The sequence below is a fragment of the Peromyscus californicus genome, unplaced genomic scaffold (genome assembly GCF_007827085.1).
Source record: "Peromyscus californicus insignis strain IS unplaced genomic scaffold, ASM782708v3 Scaffold_3__1_contigs__length_106647218, whole genome shotgun sequence".
NCBI classification, from domain to species: Eukaryota; Metazoa; Chordata; class Mammalia; order Rodentia; family Cricetidae; genus Peromyscus; species Peromyscus californicus.
In genome coordinates, this window is record NW_026294551.1 from 88,079,142 (window position 1) to 88,104,966 (window position 25,825).

The window sequence follows — 25,825 nt, forward strand, 5'->3', positions numbered from 1 at the left end:
CAGAATGGATTTTGCTTTTTGTCCAGTACTGACCAAAGGGACTTGAAACAACTTTCGCTAGGTCCTTTATAAACGATTAAAAACATCTACTAAAAAGATTTCCTTTGTCACCCAGTCGACCCCAGATAACAGGGGAAAAGGTATAAGTAGGTTCCAGTTGCTGTAGGTAGCTCAAAAGGTGTTTAACAACAGAGAACTGATTGGGAGAACTTTTGTATAAACTGAAACCCACCATCTGCTTCTCTGATAATGAGACACAGTTAGTCTTACAGATACCTACCAAACTTTGGTGTCTTACCCTCTGTCAAAGGATTATCTCTTAGCTGAAAGTTCTGCCTCCAATCAAAAGATACAGTTGGCCATCTCTCAGACTAATAACAAAGATTCCCAGGGGTGTGGGCAGAACCCCAGCCCCAGGACTGGAACACAACCCCAAGTTCCTATCAGTTCAGCTAACCCCATCCAGATTAAACAGCACCCAATGACCCTGGAAACAAAGGGGGAAACTGCAGTCCATATTGCCTGGCTTGGAGAGAGAGAGGCATCCTGGTGCCCTGCCAGTCACCCTCGAATACACCTCTCATGCCTATGAAGGAATCTGAGATCTCTGATTCTTTCAGAGAAACATGTGTACACTGTCTTGGACCTAAAAAAATTTTCAGTCACACACTGGCAGAGATGAGTCAGCCCATTTTCACTTTTAAATGGACAGACCTAGAAGGAAGTTGCAGTGGGCAACTTACCTGAGCCAGGTTGCCCCAAGGATTTAAAAAAAAATCTCTAACCCTATTTGATGAGACACTAAGAGCTGACCTCCTGTCCTTCTGTCAGAGGTTCCCAGGAAAATAGATTGTAAAAGGACCACTAAGGGATGGCAGCAAGAGTTATAGATCTTGGTCTACAGAATGTTCACTAAGAAAGCCCAACTTTATACATCAGAGGCTACCTATCTTGGCTACCAAGCAAAATGAAGCAAAAATAGCTTTTCTCAGAGTAGGATTGTTGCCATCCTTCGGATTCCAACTCCAAAGACTAAGAGACAGGTGAGAGTCCTAGGTGCAGCCGGGCATTGCTACCCCTGGTTTCCAGTTTGTTGAAATAGCAAGGCCTCTATATATCAGCACAAAGAAAGGCAGTGAGCCCCTAATCTGGACTGAGACTGAGCAAAAGGCAGTTGAGGCTTTAAAAACTCTGACTTCAGCTTCAGCCCTAACATTTCCAGATGTCTCAAAACCTTTTCACCTGTTTGTCCACAAAAGACATTACAAAAGTTTTACTCAAACTTTTGGGGCCATGCAAACGCCCTGTTCCAGGCTGTGGGATACCTGCCTAGGAAAACTGCTAACAGGGAGTGGAACCAACCCAAGGGAAAGAAGTGTGTTGCAGTCAACAAAGTTGAAAAGAGTTGGAGATCTGGAGAGTGCTCTGACTCAGACATGGAGATGCAGAGTTTGGTTGTTTGTCCAGCTGGTTTTCAGTCTTGCTCTGGTTCAGTATTTCCTCACTATGCTCCCTTCCTTACATTTTGGAACAGTAATGTGTATCCTGTGCCATTATATGTTGGAAGTATGTGATCTGCTTTTTTATTTTACAGTGGGTTATAGTTAAGCGACTGCAATGAATCTCAGAAGAGACTTTGAATATTGGACTTTTAAACACTGTTGAGACTGTTACAGACTATGGGGACTTTTGAAGTTGGACTGAATGCATTGTTTTGCATTATGATATAGCTACAAGCCTCTGGGGGTCAGAGAGTGGAATGCGGCAGTTTGAAAGAAAATACCCCCCCCCCCAAATAAGTGGCACTAATGGGAGGTGTAGGCTTATTGGAGTAGGTGTGGTCTTGTTGGAGGAAGTGTGTCAAGTGGGGATGGGCTTTGAGGTCTCCTATGCTCAAGCTACAGCCAGTGAAACACACCACTTTCTGTTGCCTGCACAAGATGTAGAACTCTCAGCTACTTCTCCAGCACCAAGTCTGCCTGCATACCCGTGTCTGACCATGATGATAATGGACGGAACTTCTGAACTGTAAGCTACCCAATTAAATGTTTTCCTTACAAGAGTTGCCATGGAAGGCAGCTATGCTCACCACTATACCAATGGGGGGTGGGCTGGGGGGAGGGTAGGGGTGGGTGGGAGGAGGGAGGACAGGGGAATCCATGGCTGATATGTAAAATTAAATTAAATTATAAAATTAAAAATTAAAAAAAAAGAGTTGCCATGGTCATGGAGTTTCTTCACAACAACAGAAACCCAAACAAAGACACATGCCCTGCAACTGGGCCCCCTAGTTGCCAGAAACAAGGGAGTTTTCATTACAAAAATTGAGGATTCCTGAAAAAAATTCCTTTAAAAGATTCTTGCCTTTGGAAAACAGGAAGAAACTGGGAAATCAGACTCTATGCCACAAGAAGGGATCCTGGGGATAGAGTTAATCATTCTCATCCAAAAATCAGCCAGGATTGCTGAATATGCTTAGACACCCGGCCCCTGTACTACACAGGGATAGAAACTAACCACACTGTCAGCACACTGACTGACAAAACTCACTGTGACTAGGGACAGCCCAAGTTAATGTCAGAGGACTTACATGGGACTGGAACTTGTCTAATATCCAAAACTTTAATCTAGCACTTCCCCTTGTTCTGATGCCTGCTATTCTGCCTTATAGGTCAATTCATCTGGATAACAGCAGTATTACTGAGACCCTGAGACTACTTGGTGGGCATGTACCAATGGTTCAACTAAATATGCCTCTTCTGATGCTCTCAAAACTAGCAGACAAGCCGGGCGGTGGTGGCGCACGCCTTTAATCCCAGCACTCGGGAGGCAGAGCCAGGCGGATCTCTGTGAGTTCGAGGCCAGCCTGGACTACCAAGTGAGTTCCAGGAAAGGCGCAAAGCTACACAGAGAAACCCTGTCTCGAAAAACCAAAAAAAAAAAAAAAAAAAAACTAGCAGACAGGCTGATCAGGACCTAGAGGTATTACAAACAACAGTTAGACTCCCTTGCAGAAATAATCCTATAAAATTGGAGAGGCTTAGACTTCTCATGTGATAAAAACCAACAATAACAACAACAACAACAAACTATGTATGGCTTTGGAAGAAACGTTATTTCTATGCTAATTGATCAGGAGTACTTAGAAAAAAATCTTGCCATGGTTGGGGAAATAACCAGTCTTTCTTCTCTTGGTCCCCCTGGCTAACTACTCTGCTATCAGCACTGGCCGGGCCTTTAATTCTCGTTCTGACTGGATTAACACTGAGACTCTGCATCTTAAACTAAAACAGGTTGAGTTCATGATTTGACCCATTCACTAAGACCAGTGGGAAATATAACAGTGCCCCAGACCTCAGCATAACTGACTCCATGATGGAAATACTATTCAGGCTGTAAAATTCAGCATGTAGACAGCACCACCTGCCACAAATGAATACAAAGGCTTCTAAGTCTATCGTTCTGGGAAAGTCTCTAAACGTACTAACCTTGCTTCTTGGCTTCTATAATTCCACTTCTGGCTAACTGTTCTTGTTAACTCAAGAACAGTCAATCCAGGGCATGGTTTTTGTGCTTGAAAGTTTACCCTGAGGGTCGGAGCTACATTGGGACCCTGAACACCCAGTGTAGTTGCTGGACAACTAATAAAGTTGGTGGATAGCTATCGCCTTAAACCCACGTCTGAGCAGTCTTCCCTGGATATACCTAGAACATTTCCAGGTTGCCTGGGTTTTGATACTGACTTAACCTTCCAAGCATGCAAAGCTGAGCCTATGTATTATCACCCAACTAGGGAAGTGAGCTAGTGTGGAAAGGGCACACTGCAATAGTACTTGCAGTGGCTGTTACCTGACTAGTTTCATTTTATTATTTAATGTGTATGGGTGTTTCACCTGCATGTGCCTGGTGCCCACAGAAACCAGAAGAGAATACCGGATCCACTGAACCGGAGTTATTAACAGTCCCGAGTGCCACGTGGGTTCTAGAAATAGAATCTGGGTGCCCTGGTGGAGCAGCCAGTGCTCTACCCACAGAGCCATTTTTCCAGCCCCACCCAAGTTAATTTTAAGTTGCCAGGAATCAGGACAAATGGGTGAAATGAATAACTCTTTAAAAAACCTTTTTAAAAGATTAACTTTGTAGAGTGTGTTTTGCCAGCGTGTGTATACACCATGTGAGTGTCTGGTGCCCATAGAGGCCAGAAGAGGTCATCTCATCTCCCAAAACTGAAATTATAGATGGTTGCAGAGTCACCACGTAGGTGCTGAGAACTGAACCCAGGTCCTCCGCTAGAGCATCAAGTGCTGTGAGCCGTCTCTCCAGTTCCGTGACTCACAGTACACACTTGTGTTTAGGGGCTGTCTTAGGTTTGTCTCAGCACCTTGGTCCCTGTAAATTGTTTTTTTTGAGACAGGGTCTATATAGCCCTGGCTGTCCTAAAACTTACTCACAGGGATCACCTGTCTCTGTTTCTCAAGTACTGGAATTAAAGTCATGTATTAAATAGTATTTTTTTTTTCTGATCCTGGATGTTGGAAGATATATTAAATTATTTTTTTTTTCCCATTAAAAGGCCCTCAAGTGTAAGGCAGACACTGTCCCTCCATAGCCTCAGGTATGTGAATACTGGATCCCCAGCTGACGATGCTATGCTGTTTTGGGAGGCTTAGGAAGCGTGGCTTTGTTCAAAGAGTTGCCACTGGAGCCAGATTTTGAGGTTTAAGATGTGAGGAGCTATTTGCATGCTTCCCTGCTGGCTGCATGCTTCCCTGCCAGGATGGTGACGGATCCATACCTATGGAACCGTAGGAGCAGATACACACTTCCTTGGTTATGTTATTTTATCCCAGTAATAGAAAAGTAAATAATACACGTCAAATGTTCTACTTTAATCATGTCCCTCCCTATGTCTGCCAAAGGCCAAATATCCTTGTTATGTCCCTTTCATTATTTCATGAATTGGGTTTCAGATAGCACAGGGTTATAACTAAGATAAGAATATTTCATGACTGATCTACCAGAATGCTAAAAATTAGGATAGAATGTTAGTTTAGGAGCTAACACAAAACCCATGTAATTCCAATATTATTTCTAAGAATGAGACTTGAGTTGGCAACTGTGACACTCTACTTCCTCACTCTTATTACAGGTAGGGTCACGGGGAGTCAACTGTCTAGCCTCTGGAGACATGCTGACATCTTTTAGTGCCTGTCCAGGGCTGGAACATTTGCTAATGTGATCCTGTATTGTCGGGTTCTAACCCAGTTCATGGAACTCACTACATTTGTAATTATGTATAGACAAGCAAGTTCTGATGTTTCAGGTAACACACACTGGTTTTCTCTGTGAAGTGTCAGTCTGTCTACCAACCTACCTACCTAAAACAGGGTTTCTCTGTATAGCCCTGGCTGTCATGGAACATATTATATAGATATTGCAAGGCTTGTTACTGGGTTGCTGGGGTATTTCAAAGCCAAGCTGGAGCAGGTTAAGTTTTCTCATATCACTTGTCCTAAAGACTACACTTCAACTACATAAAACTAGATAGTAGATTATAGCATATTGCCCATTAATTCTGCTCAAATCTTAGAGATGATTATCTTAAACATTTCAAGGAAGGGAGAAGTAATCTTTTTTGTTTGAGTAATCTTTTTTTGAGACAGAGTTTCTCTGTGTAACAGCCCTGGCTGTCCTGGAACTCACTTGGTAGCCCAAGCTGGTCTCGAACTCACAGAGATCCACCTGCCTCTGCCACCCAAGTGCTGGGATTAAAGGCATGTGCCACCACTGTCTGGCGAGAAGTAATCTTTATGAACAGAAAGCTATGAAAAGGACCACAGTTCAGGTATTGTGACCCCACTCCACCAGCACTATGGAGGAGCACGAACACACAAATACACACAGGCTGTAAGTATGTGGTTACTAAGTTTAATTCAACCATTATACCCAGTTCTGCCTCATAAAAATAACAAATGCTCCTATCAAAATTGCATTATGATGTAAGGACAGGTTTCTTGCTCTGACATAGCGCTAGGAAAATGTTGGCACCAAATGCACTTAAAAGTTTTAAGGCTTAATGCAGGTGATTAAGCTAGGATTTAGCTAGGCAGTGCCTCCTCCTAGGAGGCAGACTGCCCATGCTCTGAGTCCAGCTTCAGGGAAAGACAGAAAGACAGGGGAGTTGAATAAGGCAGCTGCTGTGGGTCACTGTCTTGGGTCCCCATCTCCTCCTAGTCATCCAGGTCAGCAAGCAGCGCTAGGAGCTTTTCTCTCACTGGGCTCACAGCAGAGCCAGCACAGTGATGTCAGATTCCTTCCTCACTACTGATTTTGGAACTCACAAATCATTTTCTACTTAAGAAAGCAGTTACAAAAGGAGGTTTATTTCTATCATTGTATTATTTCCTTATAAGTTAAAGACGTTAGTGTCTGGGCTAAATAAAGCAAACATTTATGACATTTTCTTAAATGGAAAAAATGCTCTGAATCCCAAATGACATCCTCATGACTGAACCACAACCCATTTGAGTTGTTACAGAATTACACACATAATACATGTTTCTTGGCATCAGGATACAGGACAGCTGAAGGGGAAAAACTCTTTGGTTGACAAAGCCATGGTCAGACCCCTCACGGAACCGGGTGTAGGAAGCAGAACTTGGCAGGTGGCTCCTGCAGGCACTTAAGCATCTAGGTCACTGTGAGTGTGACTGCAGAACTGCTGCTTTTCCAAACAGTAATGAGGACATTTCTGGCATCTGCTGTGAAGCTCTGGAGGCACTAGAAACAAAGGTAGCACCACTTAGAAGCCCTTCTCACAGATGCCCACCAGAAGGGGAACCAAGGAACGAAGGCTCAGCCCTTAAGGCTGACAGGAGGGACGGACATGTGCCTGACATGGAGTAACCTAACTGACGGCAGCATGACTATGGTGCCCAGTATCTCTGCTGTCCGATGAAGCTGTGACTTATTGCCAAAATCCTTAACACCAGGCTTAAGGAGCACCGTTCATGAACAAGGTTGAGAAGTCTGGCACTCTCTAAAGGTGGCGTAGGCAGCTCCTGTGCTTCGGCGTACTACAATATCATTTTCGAGGTGTCAGAAGCACAGCTCATGGGTATTCAAAAGTTGATCCTAAGAACACCGCTGCAGATCGGTAAAGAAACCACCCAATCCAGTGTCCTTTAGCAGGTCTTCCTCCCGACGACAGGACAAAGCAAGACTGGAAAAACAAGAATTCACCCAATACCTGGACATATCTGAGTGGTTTTTTAAGCCCCGCAGAGGCCAGAGACCTCATGTATAGGAAGAAACATGGGTAGCAAGAGCCCCTCACGGGTGAGGAACTAAGGCTCAGACTTAAGGCTGATGAGAGAAACAAAAGGAAAAACCCACATGCAAATCTGGCATGGCAGGAACCAAGCCAACACAGAGGAAGACAGGCTGCTACCTAGACCTGGCCATGGTTTTAGGTGCAGGAAAGGGACAATTCGGAGGATCAGGGTGTAAAACCTTCCACTCAGGACAAGACTGAGAATCACTGTTTGATTTTCTGTTGACTGCTACCAAAAAGAGCAGTCATGTTCCAACACTACAGGGGTGGACTGAGGGGAAAAAGACAAGGAGACACTAGGGTTCAGAGGTCATCTCAGAGGTGGACACATTTTGGTGATAGGCATTCCCTGAAAGGCAAGGCTATGTAGACTTCACTCTGTCCTTCTGTTTGTGTTCCTCCTCCATTCCACAGTGAGGGATAGGTAGTCTGGGTTTCCCCCAACCCAACCATTCTTAGATACCCAACAGCCAGCAGACTGCTGATACAAGGAGAAGACAGACCCTAGTGATCCTTCTGCGAATGGGTCATCTCTTCTGCCCTCCCCAGAACCTCACTGTTCCACACAGAACAGCCAGAGAGGAGGCCTAAGAGTACCCCATTTTACCCCACAGACGTGTATCTTGGCAGTCTGGAAGGCACGGTCCTCTCTGCAGCTCTTCCAACGGCAACAAGGCCTATGAGCAGGCAACCCCACACGCACGACAACCCCTCTCCCACCCCGACTCATTTGGGTTAAAGGAAGCACTAACATTCAATATCCTATCTCTGAGTGTTTGGTCTGATTACAGGTAGAGCAGGAGCCTCTCAATAGAAGGAGATGCTGGATTTGCCTCCCGGTGGGTTCAGGACCTTGTTGTGGGAACGAGGTCGCGGTCCCAGTCTGGGTTCATGACTGTCAACCGTAGGTGTAGGCTCTGCTTTCTTGGCATGGTCTGCTTCTTTTGAGCTTCCCTTCTCGCTCTGCTCTCCTCTGGGTGTGGAGTTTGTTGCAGCTGTGGGACAAAGTCAGTATTTGTCTATGAGAGGCAGTGACTTCACTATGGAGCAAGCTACACTAACTGAAAGTGTCACAGTACATTGGATAAGCTCAGAATTCTACTAGCTCCCACTTGGTCTCAAGCTCATGAAGCATTCATACCCACCCTTCATACTGGCACAAATGAGCTTCAGAACGGTGGTTCTCAACCTGTGGGTCACGACTCCTTTGGGAGTTGACTGACCCTTTCATAGGGGTCACTTAAGACCATCGGAAAACATAGATATTTACATTAAGATCCATAACAGTAGCAAAATTAGTTATGAAGTAGCAATGAAAATAATTTTATGGTTGGAGGTCACCATAACATGAGGAATTGTATTAAAGGGTTGCAGCATTAGGAAGGTTGAGAACCACTGTTTTAGAAGAAAAGAAAACCTAGATGTATTACCAGAAGTAACTATGCTCATCATGACCCCAACCATCTTTCTTTCTCTCTTTCTCTTTCTTTCTTCCTTCCTTCCTTCCTTCCTTCCTTCCTTCCTTCCTTCCTTCCTTCCTTCTTTCTTTAAAAGATTTATTTATTTATTATGTATACCGTGCTCTGCCTGTGTATATGCCTGCAGGCCAGAAGAGGGCACCAGATTTCATTATAGATGGCTATGAGTCACCATGTATGTGGTTGCTGGGAATTAAGTCAGGACTTCAGGAAGAACAGCTGGTATACTCTTAGTCTCTGAGCCATCTCTCCAGCTGCAACCCCAACCTTCTTTAATACTAACCCCCCTTATCCACTTTACCCACCTATCATCCATCCACGCATCCATCCATCTATCTAATGTCCGTTGGTGTTTTGCCTACATGTATGTCTGTGGAAGGTGCTGGATCCCCTGGAACTGTTGTTACAGACAGTTGTGAGCTGCCTTGTAGGTGCTGGGAATTGAACTGGGGTCCTCTGGAAGAGGCCAGCGAGCCATCTCTCTAATGCTCGCTTCGGTCAGCTTCTTGGAAGGCACAGAGGAATGCTACCTTTGGTTTGCCAAATGCACTAGCAACTCTTCTAACATCAAGTCACATAGAAGGGGCAGGAAATACACTTACCTTTCAGGTCAGATTTAGAGTCTTCACCTTCACATAGCAAAACGTGATCCTACAACAAAATAAGCCGTCAGGTTAGTGCTCATTCAGGTAGAAAATTCGAGGATGAATGACTTTTTTTAAAGTCTTGTCCTGCTATCCACCTAAGGCTTGAACTCCTCATGCCTGCTAGAGAGGCACTCTACCGCCAGGCCACATCCTCAAGTTCCTTTTACTTTTTGAGCTAGAATCTCTTTAAATTTTCCAAAGTCTAGGCTTGAACTCACTCTGCAAGCAGGAAGGGACTGAATCTCAGCTTCCTGGACAGCTGGGGTATAGACCTGCACTATCAGGTCTGCTTCATCCATTCGCTTGTTGTTTGAGAAAGCTTCTCTGTGTAGCTCTGGCTGTCCTCTGTGTAGACCAGGCTGGTCTAGAACTCAGAGATTCACTTGCTTCTGCCTCCAGAGTGCTGAGATTAAAGTGTCCCACCACTGGGTTAGGTCTGCTTTATTTCTAACCTTTAAAATGTTTGTGGCCGGGCGGTGGTGGCGCACGCCTTTAATCCCAGCACTTGGGAGGCAGAGCCAGGCGGATCTCTGTGAGTTCGAGGCCAGCCTGGTCTCCAAAGCGAGTTCCAGGAAAGGCGCAAAGCTACACAGAGAAACCCTGTCTCGAAAAACCAAAAAAGAAAAAAAAAATGTTTGTAGTGGGCCAGAGATGGCTCAGTGGTTAAGAACTCTTGCTTTTCTTCCACAGGACCTGAGATCGGTTCCTAGTTACAGTTGTCTCTAATTCCTGCTCCAGGGGAATATGATGCCTCCGAGGGTACCTGCACTCATGTGCACACATCCATATGCTGACACACCTACACGTAACTAAAAATAATACAATTTCACAATAAAGAAAGTTACAGACAGGCCAGAGTGCTGCTCAGGGGTTAGGTGCTTTCTAGCATGCAAGAGCCTCTCTGGGTTTGATCTCCCAGACTTGTGACTGAGCCACTGAACTGCAACAGTGATGCTAACTCACTGATATCCTTGTCTCAACAATGCCCTCTACAAATCTTCTGGATTATACTGAAATAATCCAAGTTAATTTATTTCTTCATAAATACCCCAAGATGAGGCTTTTTAAAAAGTAGCCATACCAGGTTCCAAATTGTAAAAAATCATTCTTAAAAATTAATTAATTGTGGGACAGAAATGGCCCACGCCTCACTCCCCGCCCCCTCCCCAGACAGGGTTTCTCCGTGTAGTTTTGGTGCCTGCCCTGGATCTTGCACTGTAGACCAGGCTGGCTTCGAACTCACAGAGATCCACCTGGGCTCTGCCTCCCGAGTGCTGGGACTAAAGGCACGTGCCACCACCGCCCAGCACATTTATTCTTTTTTTGCAACAAATTTAATGAGTTGGTTTTCAGGTACACTCTAGAGGTCTAAAACTAGATTTTTTTGAACAACATATTCAAAATAGTTGGTGAATTTTAATCCATTGCAATTACTGTCCTTGTTTATGACCCAATGGTTCCTCTGTGGTCCATGGCTCTTCTTTCCCTTGGTTCTTAGTATCTGTAATATTTTCTTGGCTTCCTGGTATCATATGACATTTCAGGCTTCTTGTATATTCTGACTTCAGCCTGAAACTGGCCCTATCTCTAATGAGATTGGGGTATCCAATGCTCCTGAGACAAAGGACCCTTATGTTTAATAAATGTAGAGAAGCGCTACTCTGATTCCTTTTGTTCTGTGGAAAAGTAGTGTAGAATAGTATTTTAAGGTGTGTTACTTTGGTTTATGTTGTATTTGTTTAACTCTGTGAACCTGTGTTACTGTGCCTGTCTAAAATACCTGACTGGTCTAATAAAGAACTAAGCAGTCAATAGCAAGGCAGGAGAAAAATAGGTGGGACTGGCAGGCAGAGAGAAATAATAGGAGAAATCTGGGAAGGGAGAGAGGAAGAAAAAAGAGATGGAGAAGTAGAGGAGCCAGAAAAGGAGGAGGACTCCAGGGGCCAGCCATCCAGCTACACAGCAAGCTACGGAGTAAGAATAAGATTTACAGAAGAGAATGGGAAAAGCCCAGAGGCAAAAGGTAGATGCGATAATTTAAGAAAAGGTGGCAAGAAACTAAGCCAAACCAAGGCTGGGCATTCATAATTAAGAATAAGCTGCTGTGTGATTTATTTGGGAGCTGGGTGGGGGCTCCCCCAAAGAGTTAAAAACAACAACAGAAAAGGAATGAGGACATAGCTCAGTTGGTAGAGCACATACTCGGCACGCACAAAGCCTTCGGTATAATTCCCATCAGCAAATAACAGCTGCACTGCTACACAGAATTCACACTCACAGCTAATTCAGGTACTTTCTCAGTGGAGCAGTGCTGCCCTGTAGAGCAGTTTTCTGATCTAGTCCAAGTGCAGCAGAGTTCCCATAGACACAAAGATTTTTCTCTCTAGAACCAACACAACTAGTATCCACCGGGGATCGTGCGTGGCTCCCAACACTTCATGCCAGAAAGAGACGTCACGGCAGAAAAGCCAGCCCAGGAATGCAGGTGATCTGAGCAGGCTAGCCACGACTTCTGCACTCCCATTTCATGTTCTTTTCTCCTGTTTCAGTCTTTTTTTTTTTTTTTTAAAGATTTATTTTATTTATTATGTATACAGTGTTCTGTCTGCATGTTTGCCTGCATGCCAGAAGAGGGCACCAGATCTCATTACAGATGGTTGTGAGCCACCATGTGGTTGCTGGGAATTGAACTCAGGACATCTGGAAGAACAGCCAGTGCTCTCAACCTCTGAGCCATCTCTCCAGCCCCTGTTTCAGTCTTTATGTTTCTACTCTAATACTGCAATGAGCCCTTTTTTAGGATAGGAGCCAAGCAAAATGACTTCCCATATACAACTCCAGAAATGGTTAAGAATTTCCTGTTTTAAAAAGTTATACCTTGCATACCTTGCTGGGCAGTGGTGGCACACGCCTTTAATCCCAGAACTCGGGAGGCAGAGGCAGGCGGATCTCTGTGAGTTTGAGGCCAGCCTGGGCTACCAAGTGAGTTCCAGGAAAGGTGCAAAGCTACACAGAGAAACCCTGTCTCGGAAAAAAAAAAAAAAAAAAAAAAAAGAAAAGAAAAAGAAAAAATTAGTTATACCTTGTTATTCTTAAAACAACAACAAACAAACACCGCAGGGTGTCACTGTATAGTCAGATTGGTTTTGAAGTCTGGATCTTCTGCTTTAGCCATCCTAATTCAGAGATTACAGGTGTGAAATACCATGTCTGTAGATTCTTTCTCCCACTTCCCACCCCATGGCCCTGCCCACCTACTCTTTCTTTGTTTTTTAACTTGAGACAAGGTCTCACCCAGGCTGGTGTCAAGACACTGTGTAGCAAAAAAAAAAAAAAAAAAAAAAAAGCCCCTGAACTTCTGCGTCCTGCCTCTACCTCTCAAGTGCTAGACTCGACCTGTATCACCACATCTGGCTAGACCCTATCTTTTTGCTACTAAAAAGATGGAGAAAAACTGAAGGTATACATATCTCAGCTGATATTATATTTGCTTGGCATACACAAAGCCCTGGGTTCAGTCCCTAGCACTGAATAAAAACTGTTGTGGGCTGGGCAGTGGTGGCGCACGCCTTTAATCTCAGCAGAGGCAGGCTGATCTCTGTGAGTTTGAGGCCAACCTAGTCCATAGAGTGAGTTCCAAGACAGTAAAGGATACAGAGAGAAACTCTGCCTCTAAAAAAAACAAAACAAAAACATAAAAAACTGGTGTGGGGGGTTGGAGAGATGGCTCAGCAGTTAAGAGCATTGGATGTTCTTCCAGAGGTCCTGAGTTCAATTCCCAGCAACCACATGGTGGCTCACAACCATCTGTAATGGGGTCTGGTGCCCTCTTCCGGCCTGCAGGGATACATGCAGACAGAGCACTGTATACATAATAAATAATCTTTAAAAAAACAAAAAACAACCTGGTGTGGTGAACACATCTATAATCTCAGTACTTGGAGTGTTGAGGCAGGAGGACTGCTTCAAATTTAAAGCTGTCCTGGGCTACCTAGTGAGACTGAGGCCAGTCTAGGTTACAGAGTGGGACCTTGTCTCCCATTAAAGGGGGGTGAGGGAATGCAGAGATGGTTCAGCAATTAAGAGCATTAGTCGAATCCTGCAGAGGATGTATTCAATTTCCATCACCTACAATGATCCATAACTTTCAGAACCAGGGGATCTGATGCCCTCTGCCCTTGTCAGACAACAGGTACACAAATGATGTACAAACATGCATACAGGCAAAATACTCATACACACAAAAATTTTAAAATCTAAGAAAGTTTTAAATAAAAAATAGCAAGTAAAACAAAGATACTACTAATAATTATAACAATAACATAGTACTGGGCTTCATTACCAATAAGCTCTGGGTCACAGGGAAGCTAAGGCTGGCTTTGGCCAAGCCTCTGCCTCTGCCCAGTGAGTTCAGAGATCTAATCAGTATGTTCAAAGGTCAAGTCCAAAGTCACATTGCTCTGGTATTCTTTTCCCAGCAGTTCCTGAGTTGGAGTGCAGGCAGAGATCATGTTGGATCAGAAGCCTGTGATCCCCATTTGCTAAGCACCATAAATCCTCAAAGATAACTAATACAAGCTCAACCTTATGTGGAGAAAAGCCCATCAAGAGCCATAATCTTGGGCTGGGGAGGCAGCTCACAGGTAGAGTATTTGTCCAGAGCGTACAAAGCCCCAGGTTTAAACTCCAGTACTATAGAAAACTGACCCATCATCCTTCCTTTCAAAACTCAGTGAGGTCTGTCAAATCCCCATGCTGTGTGCTCAGTCACCAGACCTCATGTACACAAAGTAGGGCAGCACAGACAGGTGCTTGGTAGCTGTTGTGTAGCGAGGGGAACATGGCTGCTTCCCTGAGGGATTTAGTTATGAGGCTGAAACATGTTTTCTGGGTGACTCCAAACCTAAGGATGAATGACCATGCTCGGAAAACCAACACTGTCTGACTCTTCCTAATGATGTCACAGCTGTCTTGGAACTTCTAGAAAAAGTTAAGTTGGCCCAACTTTTATTTTTCTGTTCTGTCTGCTGTATGAATGTTGTCCATACCTTGGGCTTGTTTGGGTGTGCCAGGGGTGCAGTGGCAGTGACTGGGGACCCAAATATGTCACTAGTCTTCCCACCAGGGGGGTTTAGACGTTGTCGAGTCTGCACAGGAGACGATTCATCAAAGATACCACTTCCTTTGCCCCCTGCAGAAACAAGCACAAAACAATGAACGTCAGAGCACCCATTGATACAGTCCACTGCTGTTACCTTGAGAGACAACCTTTCACTGAAGACTTAATGTCTTCCTAAGTTCTAGGGCAATAGGGTAGGATAATAACTTCAAGTCCCTGAAGGCTTATATCCCAGCTAATCCTTAACCTGGTCTGGACTCTAAAAGCAAGACAGACTAAAACACCACCTTTCCCCAGAGCTTCCTTAATGCTGGACAATGTAAGTTTTCCAGTGGAAAGTTTCCTTTGTTAATCAGGAAGAGTTCTTAAGCAGATTAAAAGCAAATAAATAACTAAATGCTTAGTTCACTGCTATTCATGGTGAACCTATAATCTGGACAATAAGGTTAGTCACTGACCTCCTTCTGGCTAGAACTTATGGTGATGACTAGATGTCAACAAGTTAAGAGACATGCTCCTTGCTGCCTGCCCGAGGCCTGGACACTATACAAGGATGCCTATGTTAGGCAGAAAGGTACAAAATAACAACTGATGTCTTCACTCTGTAGATACCAAGTACCCACCTTCCCCACAGCATTATGCCACACGGAAGCAGACAAATCATGGCTCTAGTACACCAACTGAAGTTATAACCTACAACAGAAGAAATAACCCACCAACTACCCATGTTGCTCAAAGCTACCTGGCCTTTCTGTGCCTCCAATTCCTCAACTGTACAATAAGGACAACAAATGGACCAATCTCTTGGGCTCTATGAGGATTCTGTAAGTTGCTGTAGCTCTTAGAATAAATGCTCAAGACAATGTCTATAGTACAAATAATCAATACATGCCAACTATGCTTTTCATATGATATGGAGCACTGTCTTCCAGGCATAACATAGCCATTACAATAATCAGAGTAGCTGTGATTACCTGCATGAGACCCTCAACTAGAGACCTGTTGACTACTGCCCTCACAGGAGCCATGGATGGGTCATTAGAACCTCACCTGAAATTCCAACCACTCCCTCCCTCCTGTATCCAGCTGTATGTAATCATGACCCAGATACACATGGACTCAGAAAATGTTAGAATATCCAGAACATTAACTCAAGGGGGATTAAATCCATGCAACTTTTAGGAGGCCATCATCCATGCTAATAATGGACTTTTCAGTGATGCAGGTGTTTCAGAGTCACCCATGCTCCTTCTAAGTAACTTTTCAATGATACTCCTATGAACAACCCCAGTAAACTTAGTGGTTTACAAGCTGGACTTGGATGGACTGTTTATTTGGTCTGTTGTTGATAGGTTATCAGGATGAAGAGAAGTCTGTTTACATCTCCCCAGGAAAAGTCAAGCACCATATAACTAAAGAAGCATTCCATGATCATTTTTTGGGGTGGGGGTGGGGATAAGGTTTCATGACAGGGTTTTTCTGTGTAGCCCTGGCTGTCCTGGAACTGCTCTGTAGGCCAGGCTGGCCTTCAGAGATCGGCTGGCCTCTGCCTACGGAGTGCTGGGATTAAAGGTGTGCACTACCGCCTGGCTACATGGACATATTTTTATGTAAATAAAGATACAAAATAATCTTTATGGGACATAATTTTAATGTAAAAAAGAGGGGTTAATTTCATTTGCTTGTATATGAATAAACAAAGTGACTATTCTACTCTCAGTCCCCTCCATACCAAGCAGTTAACTGAGAGCTAACAGAAGTAGAAGAAAGCTAACATGTTTTTTAATGAGTTTTGACCTTTTGTGTGTCCCCCTGAAGAGTTACTAAACAGTTATTTCTTAGCTATCATCACCACATTGCCATCACATAATTCTCAAGAGCAATCTAAAGGAAGAGCAGGGACGCCCAAATCTTTTCTGAAGAATTTTTTTTTTTTTTTTTTTTGCTAGCTAACACACCTAGCAAAAGGCCCTTCACAGTCCATCAGGAGCAGAGTACCTTTCTGGAAGACACCGGCTTGTAGGGGTCAGGAGCGTAGCTACCGGGAGGATGGGATTGTGTACAAAAGTGGGGACTGAATGAGGGTCTATCTTTTTAAGAGAGAAATAACACATAGGGATATACAAGAGCTGCACCTTTGCAAACTTAGAGTGACTAAAACTCTCTGACCTCAGTCACAGACCTCCTGGGATCAGTCCTCACACTGAGCACTCTTGCCTGGAGAAGGTGATACAATGTGGAGTAAAGGGCTCCATAGCCAAGTTGTCAGAGGCAGTCCCCGCTTAGTGTGGTGATATTTTGTGTACACTCTAACAAATAAAGCTTGCCTGAAGATCAGAGGGCAAAGCTAGCCATTAGTTAGCCATAGAGGCCAGGCAGCGGGGGCATACCCCCTTTTGGCTGAGGATTTCAAAGAGGTAAGAACTAGTGACTGGCTGCTCTCCTTCTCTGATCTTTCAGCTTCACCCTGATATCTGACTCCGGGCTTTTATTAATAAGACCAATTAGGATTCATGCTACAGTTATTCATTAACTGTGTGATCTTGAATAAGTACACCTTATCTCTCTACCTTTTGAACTGTGAAATAGAAATAATGATACCCAAGGTGACTAGTGAAATCAAACCAGCTGATACGGATGAAGAACAGGTATATTTAGTGATCATACTAGCAAAAGTGCCTGGACCTTGAGGGGAGAGGCACTGCCTTCCAGTGTCATTCCTGGCTGTCCACAGAGGCACACTTTATTTAATATGCAAATCTGGCTTGGTTTAAACTTGAAGAAATACACTTAGTAACAGAACTCACAAGGCTAAGGCAGAAGGACTAAAAGTTCAAGGTGAAACTTTGAAAACCAAACAGGCTGGGCAGTGGTGGCAGACACCTTTAGTCCCATACTTGGGAGGCAGAGGCAGGTGGATCTCTGAGTTCAAGGCCAGTCTGGTCTACAGAATGAGTTCCAGGACAGTTAAGGCTATACAGAGAAACCCTGTCTCAAAAAACAAAAACCAAACAACAAAAATATTCTTCCTAAGGAAAACATCTGAATGCATAATTTGCATGAAATTTCAGAATATTAGGGGCTCTGAGACCCAGAAACCCACCACAAATGCAACTTTGGAAAGTTATATGCTAAGTAGATGGAACATGAAAAATAGTCTAGTCACCTCCAAGAGAGAAAGTGACAGCCTTTCTCTCCCTTTAAAGAAACTGCTGACAAGGGATAAGGCACTATAAAAGGTGTCTGAAAGGATCCACATAAAAAGAAAAGTGAGGGGCTGGAGAGAAGGCTTGGAGGTTAAGAGCACTGGCTGTTCTTCCAGAGGCAGTGAGTTCAATTCCCAGCAACCACATGGTGGCTCACAACCATCTATAATGAGATCTGGTCCCATCTTGGCATGCAGGCATACATGCAAGTGGAATACTGTATACATAATAAATAAAAAGAAAAGTGAGGCACATGGTCCACACCTGCAATCCCAGCACCCAGGAGACAAGCAGGAAGGTTTTGAGTTCACAATCTGGGCAACACAGACAGACTCTGTCTTCAAATAACAACAAAAAGCAAGCAAACAAACAAACCCAGAACAAGCTGAGCATGGCAGTGCATGTCTATATCGGTATTTGCTCTGCCCATGACCTTGGGCTATAGGGCCTGAAGGAGTCGGTGCTTCTTGACGTTGTACATGATGTCTTAAAATATACTCTACAGGGTAATATCTCACTGCCTAACACCAATAACTCTAGAAAAAGTTGCGGACCCGATTCAATTATAAATCAAGCTGGCTTTGGAGTTGGAATGTGGCTCTCTCCTTCTTTAAACCCAAGCATATTGCAAAAAGAAAAAGTAGGAGATTCTGTCTCATACTGGAAGAGCCAGCTGGTGTGAGACAGAAGAAAACCAATCTAGGGACCATTGTTGTCTAGATTCTTTCTTCCCATGCTTATCCTTGACTTCTGGAAAACCTTCCTCAAATCACTCTCAATCTAAACTTTCCATTTTGATGTTAATAATGTTCAAGTTTTCCACAGTGAAAAATAAGTCTTTCCAATAGCAATCTCTGAAGTTTCCAAAAGGAAGACGGGGCCCCGCAATGACTCTACTCAGTCCAGAAAGATGCCTAAGAACATTACTCAACGATCAGCCTTGGACTGCAAACTCTTCAGGACAGTTCCAAGATGAGCTGGTCCATCATACTACACTTCTAACCAGAATCTCAGGCAACCTTACCCATTACTCTGAGACTGGCTACACTCTACAACTAGTCCTATTGAGACCTCACTATCTAAGCTTTCTTACAGGACCCCACAGATACCGTCGCCCCCTAAACATCAGGAAGTAATTCTAAGAAAATGATGCCCCTCTCCCAAAGGCTTCATTTTTCTCAGGGTTATGGATGGATGGTTATAGGGTTGGGGGTAGAAAAATAAAATTTAGACTTAGTATTCTCCTTTAGAAAAAAAAAGGGGAATGGATAGGTATAGTAATAAGGTAGATTAATGTATCTACTAGTAAACTGATAGTGATTCTTGTATTTGATACAAATGTAAACTATTCTTACATTCTTATTTAAGATAATTTGTATAATGATACAAATACAAAACTTTGTTGTTGTACACAGTCCTATTCCTGTTTGAAATATTTTGTATACTGATACAAATGTAATGTTATATTTGTCATACTGTATGTATGTTCTACTTCTGTTTAGGATATTTTGTATACTGATATATATTTAGGATTATTGTCATATTGCATATTAATACTATATATACATTTCTACCTCTGTTTAAGCTATTTTGTGTATTGTCACAATTTTGAGGCCATTGTCATTATATGGTACATCTGCTTACAGGCTGTTTACCTTGTTAACGTGAAGCCTTAGTCCTCAAGTTATTTTAGAGAAGACTTACTGAGGTATAGTCACTCATGCTTGTCATCTCTATAGTTATGTTAGTTAGGTTGTCCAGATTTACAGAAACATAGGTCAGATGAATAGGTAATCTTCAAACACTTCATAGACCTAGAGAACATGGCATTTAAATGCTTTGATAACTTAGAATTCTGTTGACGTGATACACAATTGCTCCTGGCAGCACTGATCTGATCCCGAGAGAATGTTGGGCTTCTAAGACATTTCCATTTTGAAGTTTGTCTTCCTCTTGGCACAAAATGGCCTGCTGGGCAAAGAACTGCCTTTGTCTCAACTGTAGACAGTATGAATGCTGTCCTTTCCGGAGGAGCAGGACATAAGGAAAAGCAACTTCTGAACCTTGTCAAGACAGGGCAATATGGTCTTTCAAAATTTCTGCTTCTGAGAATGGTCTGTCAGATATTCTAGGCCTGTAGCCAAATTGGATGCCCCAACAATGCTAAGAAACTTTAGGTGACCATCCAGGCTGCCAGCTGTCTCTGTCTATTCCTGCAAGAATTTTGAAAATTGCTTGCTTGCATTTCCTGTTTTCTCAGGTATTATTATGTTCCTTCTCAGGTCTTTGATGGAGTTGAAGACTAGATAGTTACAGTTACAATCTTCTCGCATCTTAGCTAGAACATATTAAGTACTAGAGTTAAAATCTTCAGGATAGGACAGCTATTGGAGTATTCTCAGTAATTTGTCATTTACCTGTGATCTGGACATTTCTGGACATTTAGCATGTCCTTCTTGTTTGATGTTGTTCTTGTTGGTTATAGTTCCATTTTTGTTTATGTTATTACCCTTTGCTTTTCCTGGACAATACTTGATAACCACTCTTATTATACATAGTTTGAATTAAGTTTGGAACCTTCTTATTTAGACAAAAAGGAGAAATGTAGTGGTATTTGCTTTGCCCATAACCTTGGGCTATAGGGCCCAAAGGAGGTGGTGCTTCTTGCTGTTGTACATGACCTCTTACATGTCTTTAATTACACTACTGGAGAGGCAGAGGCAGGCAGATCTCTGTGAGTTTAAGGCTAGCCTAGTCTACATAGTGAGACCCTGTCTTAAAAATTAAAACAAAACAAAACAAAACAAAGCCAGAACTATTTTATGTCATCTTGACATAAGCTGTAGTCTTCCGAAGGGAGGGAACTTCAGTTAAGAAAATGCCTCTTAAGAGTGAGCTGTAGGCAAACCCATAGGGCATTTTCTTAATTAGTGATTAATGTGGGAAGGCCCAGTCCATGTGGGTGGAGCTAGCCTTGGGCTGGTGGTCCTGGGTTCTGAGAAAGCAGGTTGAGCAAGCCATGATGAGCAAGCCAATGAGTAGCATTCCTCTACAGCCTTTACATCAACCCCTGCCTCAGGTTCCTACCCTGTTTGTGCTCCTGTCCTAACTTCTTTCAATGATGAACAGTGATATGGAAGTGTAAGCCAAATAAACCCTCTCCTTCCCAACTTGCTTTGGTCATGCAATGATAGTCCTAAGACAACACTTCAGAAAGAACAGAAGAGAACAAAGGTCAAGGCATCTAAGAAGTACAAAGATCATACCTGGAGGATTTGTCCTCTTGGGTATGTTTTTAGGTTCTTCAGTTGGTCCAAAAATATTAGATGCCATCCTATTAGGCTTGCTGGAAGGAATACCTTCTTCTGGACTTCCAAAAAGATTGCTCGATTCTCCTCCCGGGGGCTTCACAGATCTATAAAGAGAGTGAACACAAGTCAATGACAGCAGACTAACAGACTCCCAGGATTCATTAGGATTGGTGTTGATGGTCTCTTTCCTGTGGTCTATCTAGCCCAACACCACACAATAGTGACGTGAGCCAAAACAGGCTCATCACTAAGCCTGATGGTACACTACTGTAAATCCCAGCACTTGGGAGACTGAGGCAGGATTTAGAGTTCAAGGCCAAGTTGGGTTACACAGAAAAGACACATACACAGGGGTAGGGGTAAGGTGAACCACATATGGAACTTTACATTTCTTTAAGAGTCTATTACATAGTAAGGAGGATCAGAAATTAGTTTTAATACTTTGTCAATATCATTTTAGATTCTGATCAGGATAAAAGACATGATAAAAGAGGTACTATTTTGATCTCTTTTCCATGCTCTTTAACTTTGCTACGTAGTTTACATGTAAGTATGTCCCTATCTTTACCAACCTTTCTGCTTAGTAGCCACGGTAGCCAGGGACTCCCCTGCCGGAACTTTGTGTGCTAATCTGCAGTCAGGCCTGATGTGTGCATATACAATAAAGGAGTTCTTCTCCTTATGTTTCCCAGAGACCTTTGCTGGGTTTTAATCCAGACCCCTTCTTATATGTCTTCTAACAAGTTCCACGTTCCTCTTTATCTTAGGTTCATAGTCTCTACAGATAACTCCTGACTTAAAGACTCAATATATTGGGATGTCTGGTATAACCAATGAAAATGCCTAGACTAGAAAGAAAAACCACCATACTAGTAGCATTGTCTGTTTCAGACCATGGCATATGGAACTAGCATCCCCTCTAAACTCTACTGATATTCTACAAGCATAGCTTTTAACTAAACACTCAGAAAGAATGTGGTTTCCATGTCTTAATCACAGCAACACCTATCTTAAACTTCATCAGGTACTACTGGGAACTTAAAAAAAGTAGACAGTTTTTACTGTAGCAGCTGAAAACCTATAGAATTACCTCAAAGCTCTGCCCTGACGTCCAGAGCACAGGTATACAACTGCAATATGGTGAAAGAATTCGCATATGTATTTCAGATACCTGGTTAGACTTTTAAAATGCCTTTTAGTCAGGCATGGTAGCTAATACGTGTGATCCCAGCACTTAGTAGAAAGATCAGTATTCAAGTTATCCTTAGCCTGGCATGGTAGGGGCACGCCTTTAATCCCAGCATTCAGGAGGCAGAGGCGGGTGGATCTCTGTGACATAGTGAGTTCCAGAGAAAAGACCCTGTCTCAAAACCAAAACCAAAAAAAAAAAAAAAAGTTACCCTCCACTATATAACTTTTTTTTTTTTTTTTAGGTAGCCAGCCAAGGCTACCTAAGACCACCTCAAAAATAAAAACGATACATGCATTTTGAAGAGGGGCCACTTAAAAATGAATTTTAAACCAGTGAATGGCCCACATTCTCTCTCTCTCTTTTTTTTTTTTTCTTTTTTTCTAGACAGGTTATCTATGCAGCTGTGGCTGTTCTGGAACTCCATATAGAAAAGACTGGCCTCAAACTCACAGAGATCCTTTTGCCCCTGCCTCCCACTACTGAGATTAAAGGCAAAAGTGTGTACCACACCTTGTTCCACCCTCTTTGACAAGGCCTAAACATTGAGACTGTATGACCTCAGACACTTAGAAAAATACTTAAAATCAAAGAATGATTGCCACATAAAAGCCAACAGTGGAGGTTAGGACTGACTAAAAAGCAAACAGCAATTACTCAAGGGTTAGTTAACAAGAACAACAAAAGTACCTAAGATGTGTTTGTTTCATCCAAAGAGGTAAAAAGGCTGTCAGCCCATTTGCAATTTGATGTGAATGGAATTCTCAGATTGCCTGTCCGACGGCAGAGTAGTACAAAGTGAGGATCTCAGGTGCCCTACGAAGGGCCGACAAAATGTGCCAGTCATGCTTCAACAGAAAATCAAGGCTGGACACTCAACACCACAGATGCCAGGCATGTACTGACTGGCCTTTGAACCAATGCCAGGTCACTGTCTTCTTGGGAGGGAGGAAGGAAGGGGAAAGAGGACGTGCCAAACCTGCGCCATCTACAGCTAGCATTTCTTGAAGGGCCTTAGGAAGGGATAGAAAAGTCATTTGAAAAGAAAGAAAAAAAAAAAAGTTTCATCAAAAGCCTATTAGAAAAAGACATAAGATTTTAGATCATACGTGATGGTGATGGGCAAGTTAAGTCGACCTGACATCAGTGCCCATTGACACAAACCACCCAGTTCTGACCACCCCCAGGCTTTTCTTGGATTGTCATGTTCAATACCCTTGGGTCTATGGTCAGCTCTTTGAAAAGAGACCTGAAATCATTAGAACTGAACTAAATTCAGTATAAAGTTGCATGTGAGCATGAGCTAAAATTCCTGCTTCATTCATTTTCTTATTGGGGTTGGAAAAGGTTTGAGTCCGGACCTTAACAGTGCTGGCCTCAAATTCACTATAAAGCTAACGCCAACCTTGAACGCATCATGAGTCCTTTGCCTCCATGTCCCAATGCTGGGATTGCAGGCATGAATATTCCTAACTTTAATCATTTCCGTTTACTTGAAGACAGTTGTTTTCCAAGTCACTAGTGTCTTGTTGGGTGTTAGACTTCAGCAGGCCCTCACTCTATACTCTCACCTTCCCAGTCTCTCTGTGGCTATGCTGCCCCCAATTCCAGACACAAAACACGGAGCGATCAAGTGCTTTGCCTGGACCTCCAGATTTAACAGTATAGCCAGATCTCTGTGTCAATAGTTTGTGTTCCGTGTACGAGATGCAACAGAAGCACTGTGTTCCTGGACCCTCAAAGCCATCTCGGGAGGAGCCCAAACTGAGTGGGGGGTGGGGGGGGGTGAGATACAGGAGACGTAGGGCAGTCATTGAAAATGCTTATATGGGTACAGAAATGAAGGATTTAGTATTGCTTTTGTCTACTTGTTGGCATTTTCATTTGAAAACAAACAAAGTGGTGCCATACAAAGTTTTGGCAAAGATGATGGAGCAGTGTCCATCTCCATCCCAGAGACAATGGGGCGAGCACAGTGGCAGAGCCTACAAAAGCAAGGCAAGTCTTAAGGCTGCCCCAGCAGGGTCTCACAAATGGGACCGAGAGTTCAATAGCCCTTTCAATAAAAAGGGCTCAGAACAATGGCACAGTGTGGCCTTCTGGAAGCTACTAGCAGCCATGATCACAGTAACACCAACGAAGTAGAAGGGGCTAGGGAGAGATTAGGCAGCTCAGATTTTAGGGCCAAATTCACAACGTGGGGGTACATTCCAATTACTTTTCCCTTTTGTAGTACTCCTTAAATGTTTCAGTAGAAATATTCAAATTACACAAGAGAATGTAAGAGATACAGTAGGCTATGATTAAAAACCACACAGTTCAAGTGGACTATAGCACAAAAAAAAACACCTCGACAGTGTCAATGCCCCCGAACCTCCCTGCAACGGTGAACTTCGGAAAAACTTTTAGGAACTGGTCAGGTCTGGGATAAAGCCATTGAGAAACTGATGTGGGGCACGTTCTTCACGGTTATCCATTTATGGGTGAATACCATAATGCTTTTACAATTTAAAAGTCCCTAGCACAAGAAAAACCTTCAGCAAGGAGACAAAAGACAGGGTTAGAAGAAAAGAAAACCTACAACAGAGACCTTACAGTAGCTGCAGACAAAAATCAAGGTACGTCTTCGAAGCAGTCTGACTAGGCGCCCCCTCCCCCAACCTGGGTAAAATGCCACCCAAAGCACGGTTTCTAATCGAACATGACCCAGACCGAGGCTTACAAATTATGTTTCATCGTCCAATTAAGGCAGCTTCCCTTGCTCCTTCACTCCAATATCAAATGAGGAATTCCTCCTTTTCCTAAAATCCTCTCCATGGACGCCGACTTCATTACTAACTTCCGGAGCTCGGAAAGTCATTAGGACACCAGTTTCATTTTATCACTCAAAGCAGATCAGACAGAAGGAAAGTTCAGATGAAACTGTGTTGGGAAGGTCCCCGGCCAGGGAAGACCAGTAAGTGCACCCGATGGACACCTGGTCGTGGGTTGGGTCAGAGACTGCTGCCGCCACTCAGCCACATTCAAGGGTCGTCGTAACCAACCAAAGGAAGCTGGACGCGGGAAGGACTCAGGAGCCGGCAAACGGAGCTCGGCAGCGCCCGGCTAGCGTCTAGCATAGGCAAGCGCTTCAGGAGAGCCACGTGTCTTGGTCCCGCCGCCCGGTCTCCACTCCACTCGCTCGCCTCCCAGCCTTCCTGCGAGGCCCGGCTTCAGCCAACCCGGGAGAGCGCGCTCAGCACCCTCAGGGGAGCCACGAGCCACACCCACCGCATCTGTAGGGTCTCCCTCCCGCCACGTGGCTGCAGTTACGCGCCCACCCGGGCCCCTGCACCGACCCGCGCACCTGGAGCCCGACCCGCCAGTCTGTCCGTCCGCGCCCTGGAACATGTCGGCCGCCGCCCCGCGCCTCCCCAGCCGCCGCGCGGCGGTTCCCGCTTGGTCCCGCGCAGGTACCCTGACCCGGCCAAGCCCGTTGGACGCCTCCCGCGCCAATCACACTGCTGCAGCCTATCGTGGAGTCGTGCCCCACCCTCTCCCCC

General features: G+C 43.9%; 1 protein-coding gene across 6 annotated transcripts; it reads right to left on the reverse strand.

The window, feature by feature from the left end:
- Positions 1 to 5,908: 5,908 nt before the first annotated feature.
- Jpt2 (Jupiter microtubule associated homolog 2) lies at positions 5,909 to 25,748 on the reverse strand. 6 transcript variants are annotated; one of them, XM_052758669.1, is made up of 6 exons: positions 25,630 to 25,710; positions 22,974 to 23,099; positions 21,050 to 21,198; positions 14,507 to 14,649; positions 9,414 to 9,462; positions 5,909 to 8,328 (listed from the first exon to the last, which is right to left on the reverse strand). In XM_052758669.1, the coding sequence occupies exons 2-6, from the start codon at positions 22,991 to 22,993 to the stop codon at positions 8,141 to 8,143; spliced, it is 549 nt and encodes a 182-aa protein (XP_052614629.1). In that variant the 5' UTR covers positions 22,994 to 23,099; positions 25,630 to 25,710; the 3' UTR covers positions 5,909 to 8,140. The 6 variants fall into 6 exon arrangements, with proteins under 6 accessions (XP_052614629.1, XP_052614626.1, XP_052614630.1 ...); XM_052758666.1 differs by having other exon boundaries at positions 22,974 to 23,296; positions 25,630 to 25,701; XM_052758670.1 differs by lacking the exon at positions 25,630 to 25,710 and adding an exon at positions 25,006 to 25,604.
- Positions 25,749 to 25,825: the final 77 nt, after the last annotated feature.

Coding starts and splice junctions, on each gene's coding strand:
- Jpt2 (XM_052758665.1), bottom strand. CDS start 25,673: ATGTTCCAGGGCGCGGACGGACAGACTGGCGGGTCGGGCTCCAG. Junction 9,463..14,506: donor CACACCCAAACAAGCCCAAG/GTATGGACAACA, acceptor ATTTTGTTGTAG/GATCACGTTTTGCTATGTGA. Junction 8,329..9,413: donor CTCTAAATCTGACCTGAAAG/GTAAGTGTATTT, acceptor TTTGTCCCACAG/CTGCAACAAACTCCACACCC.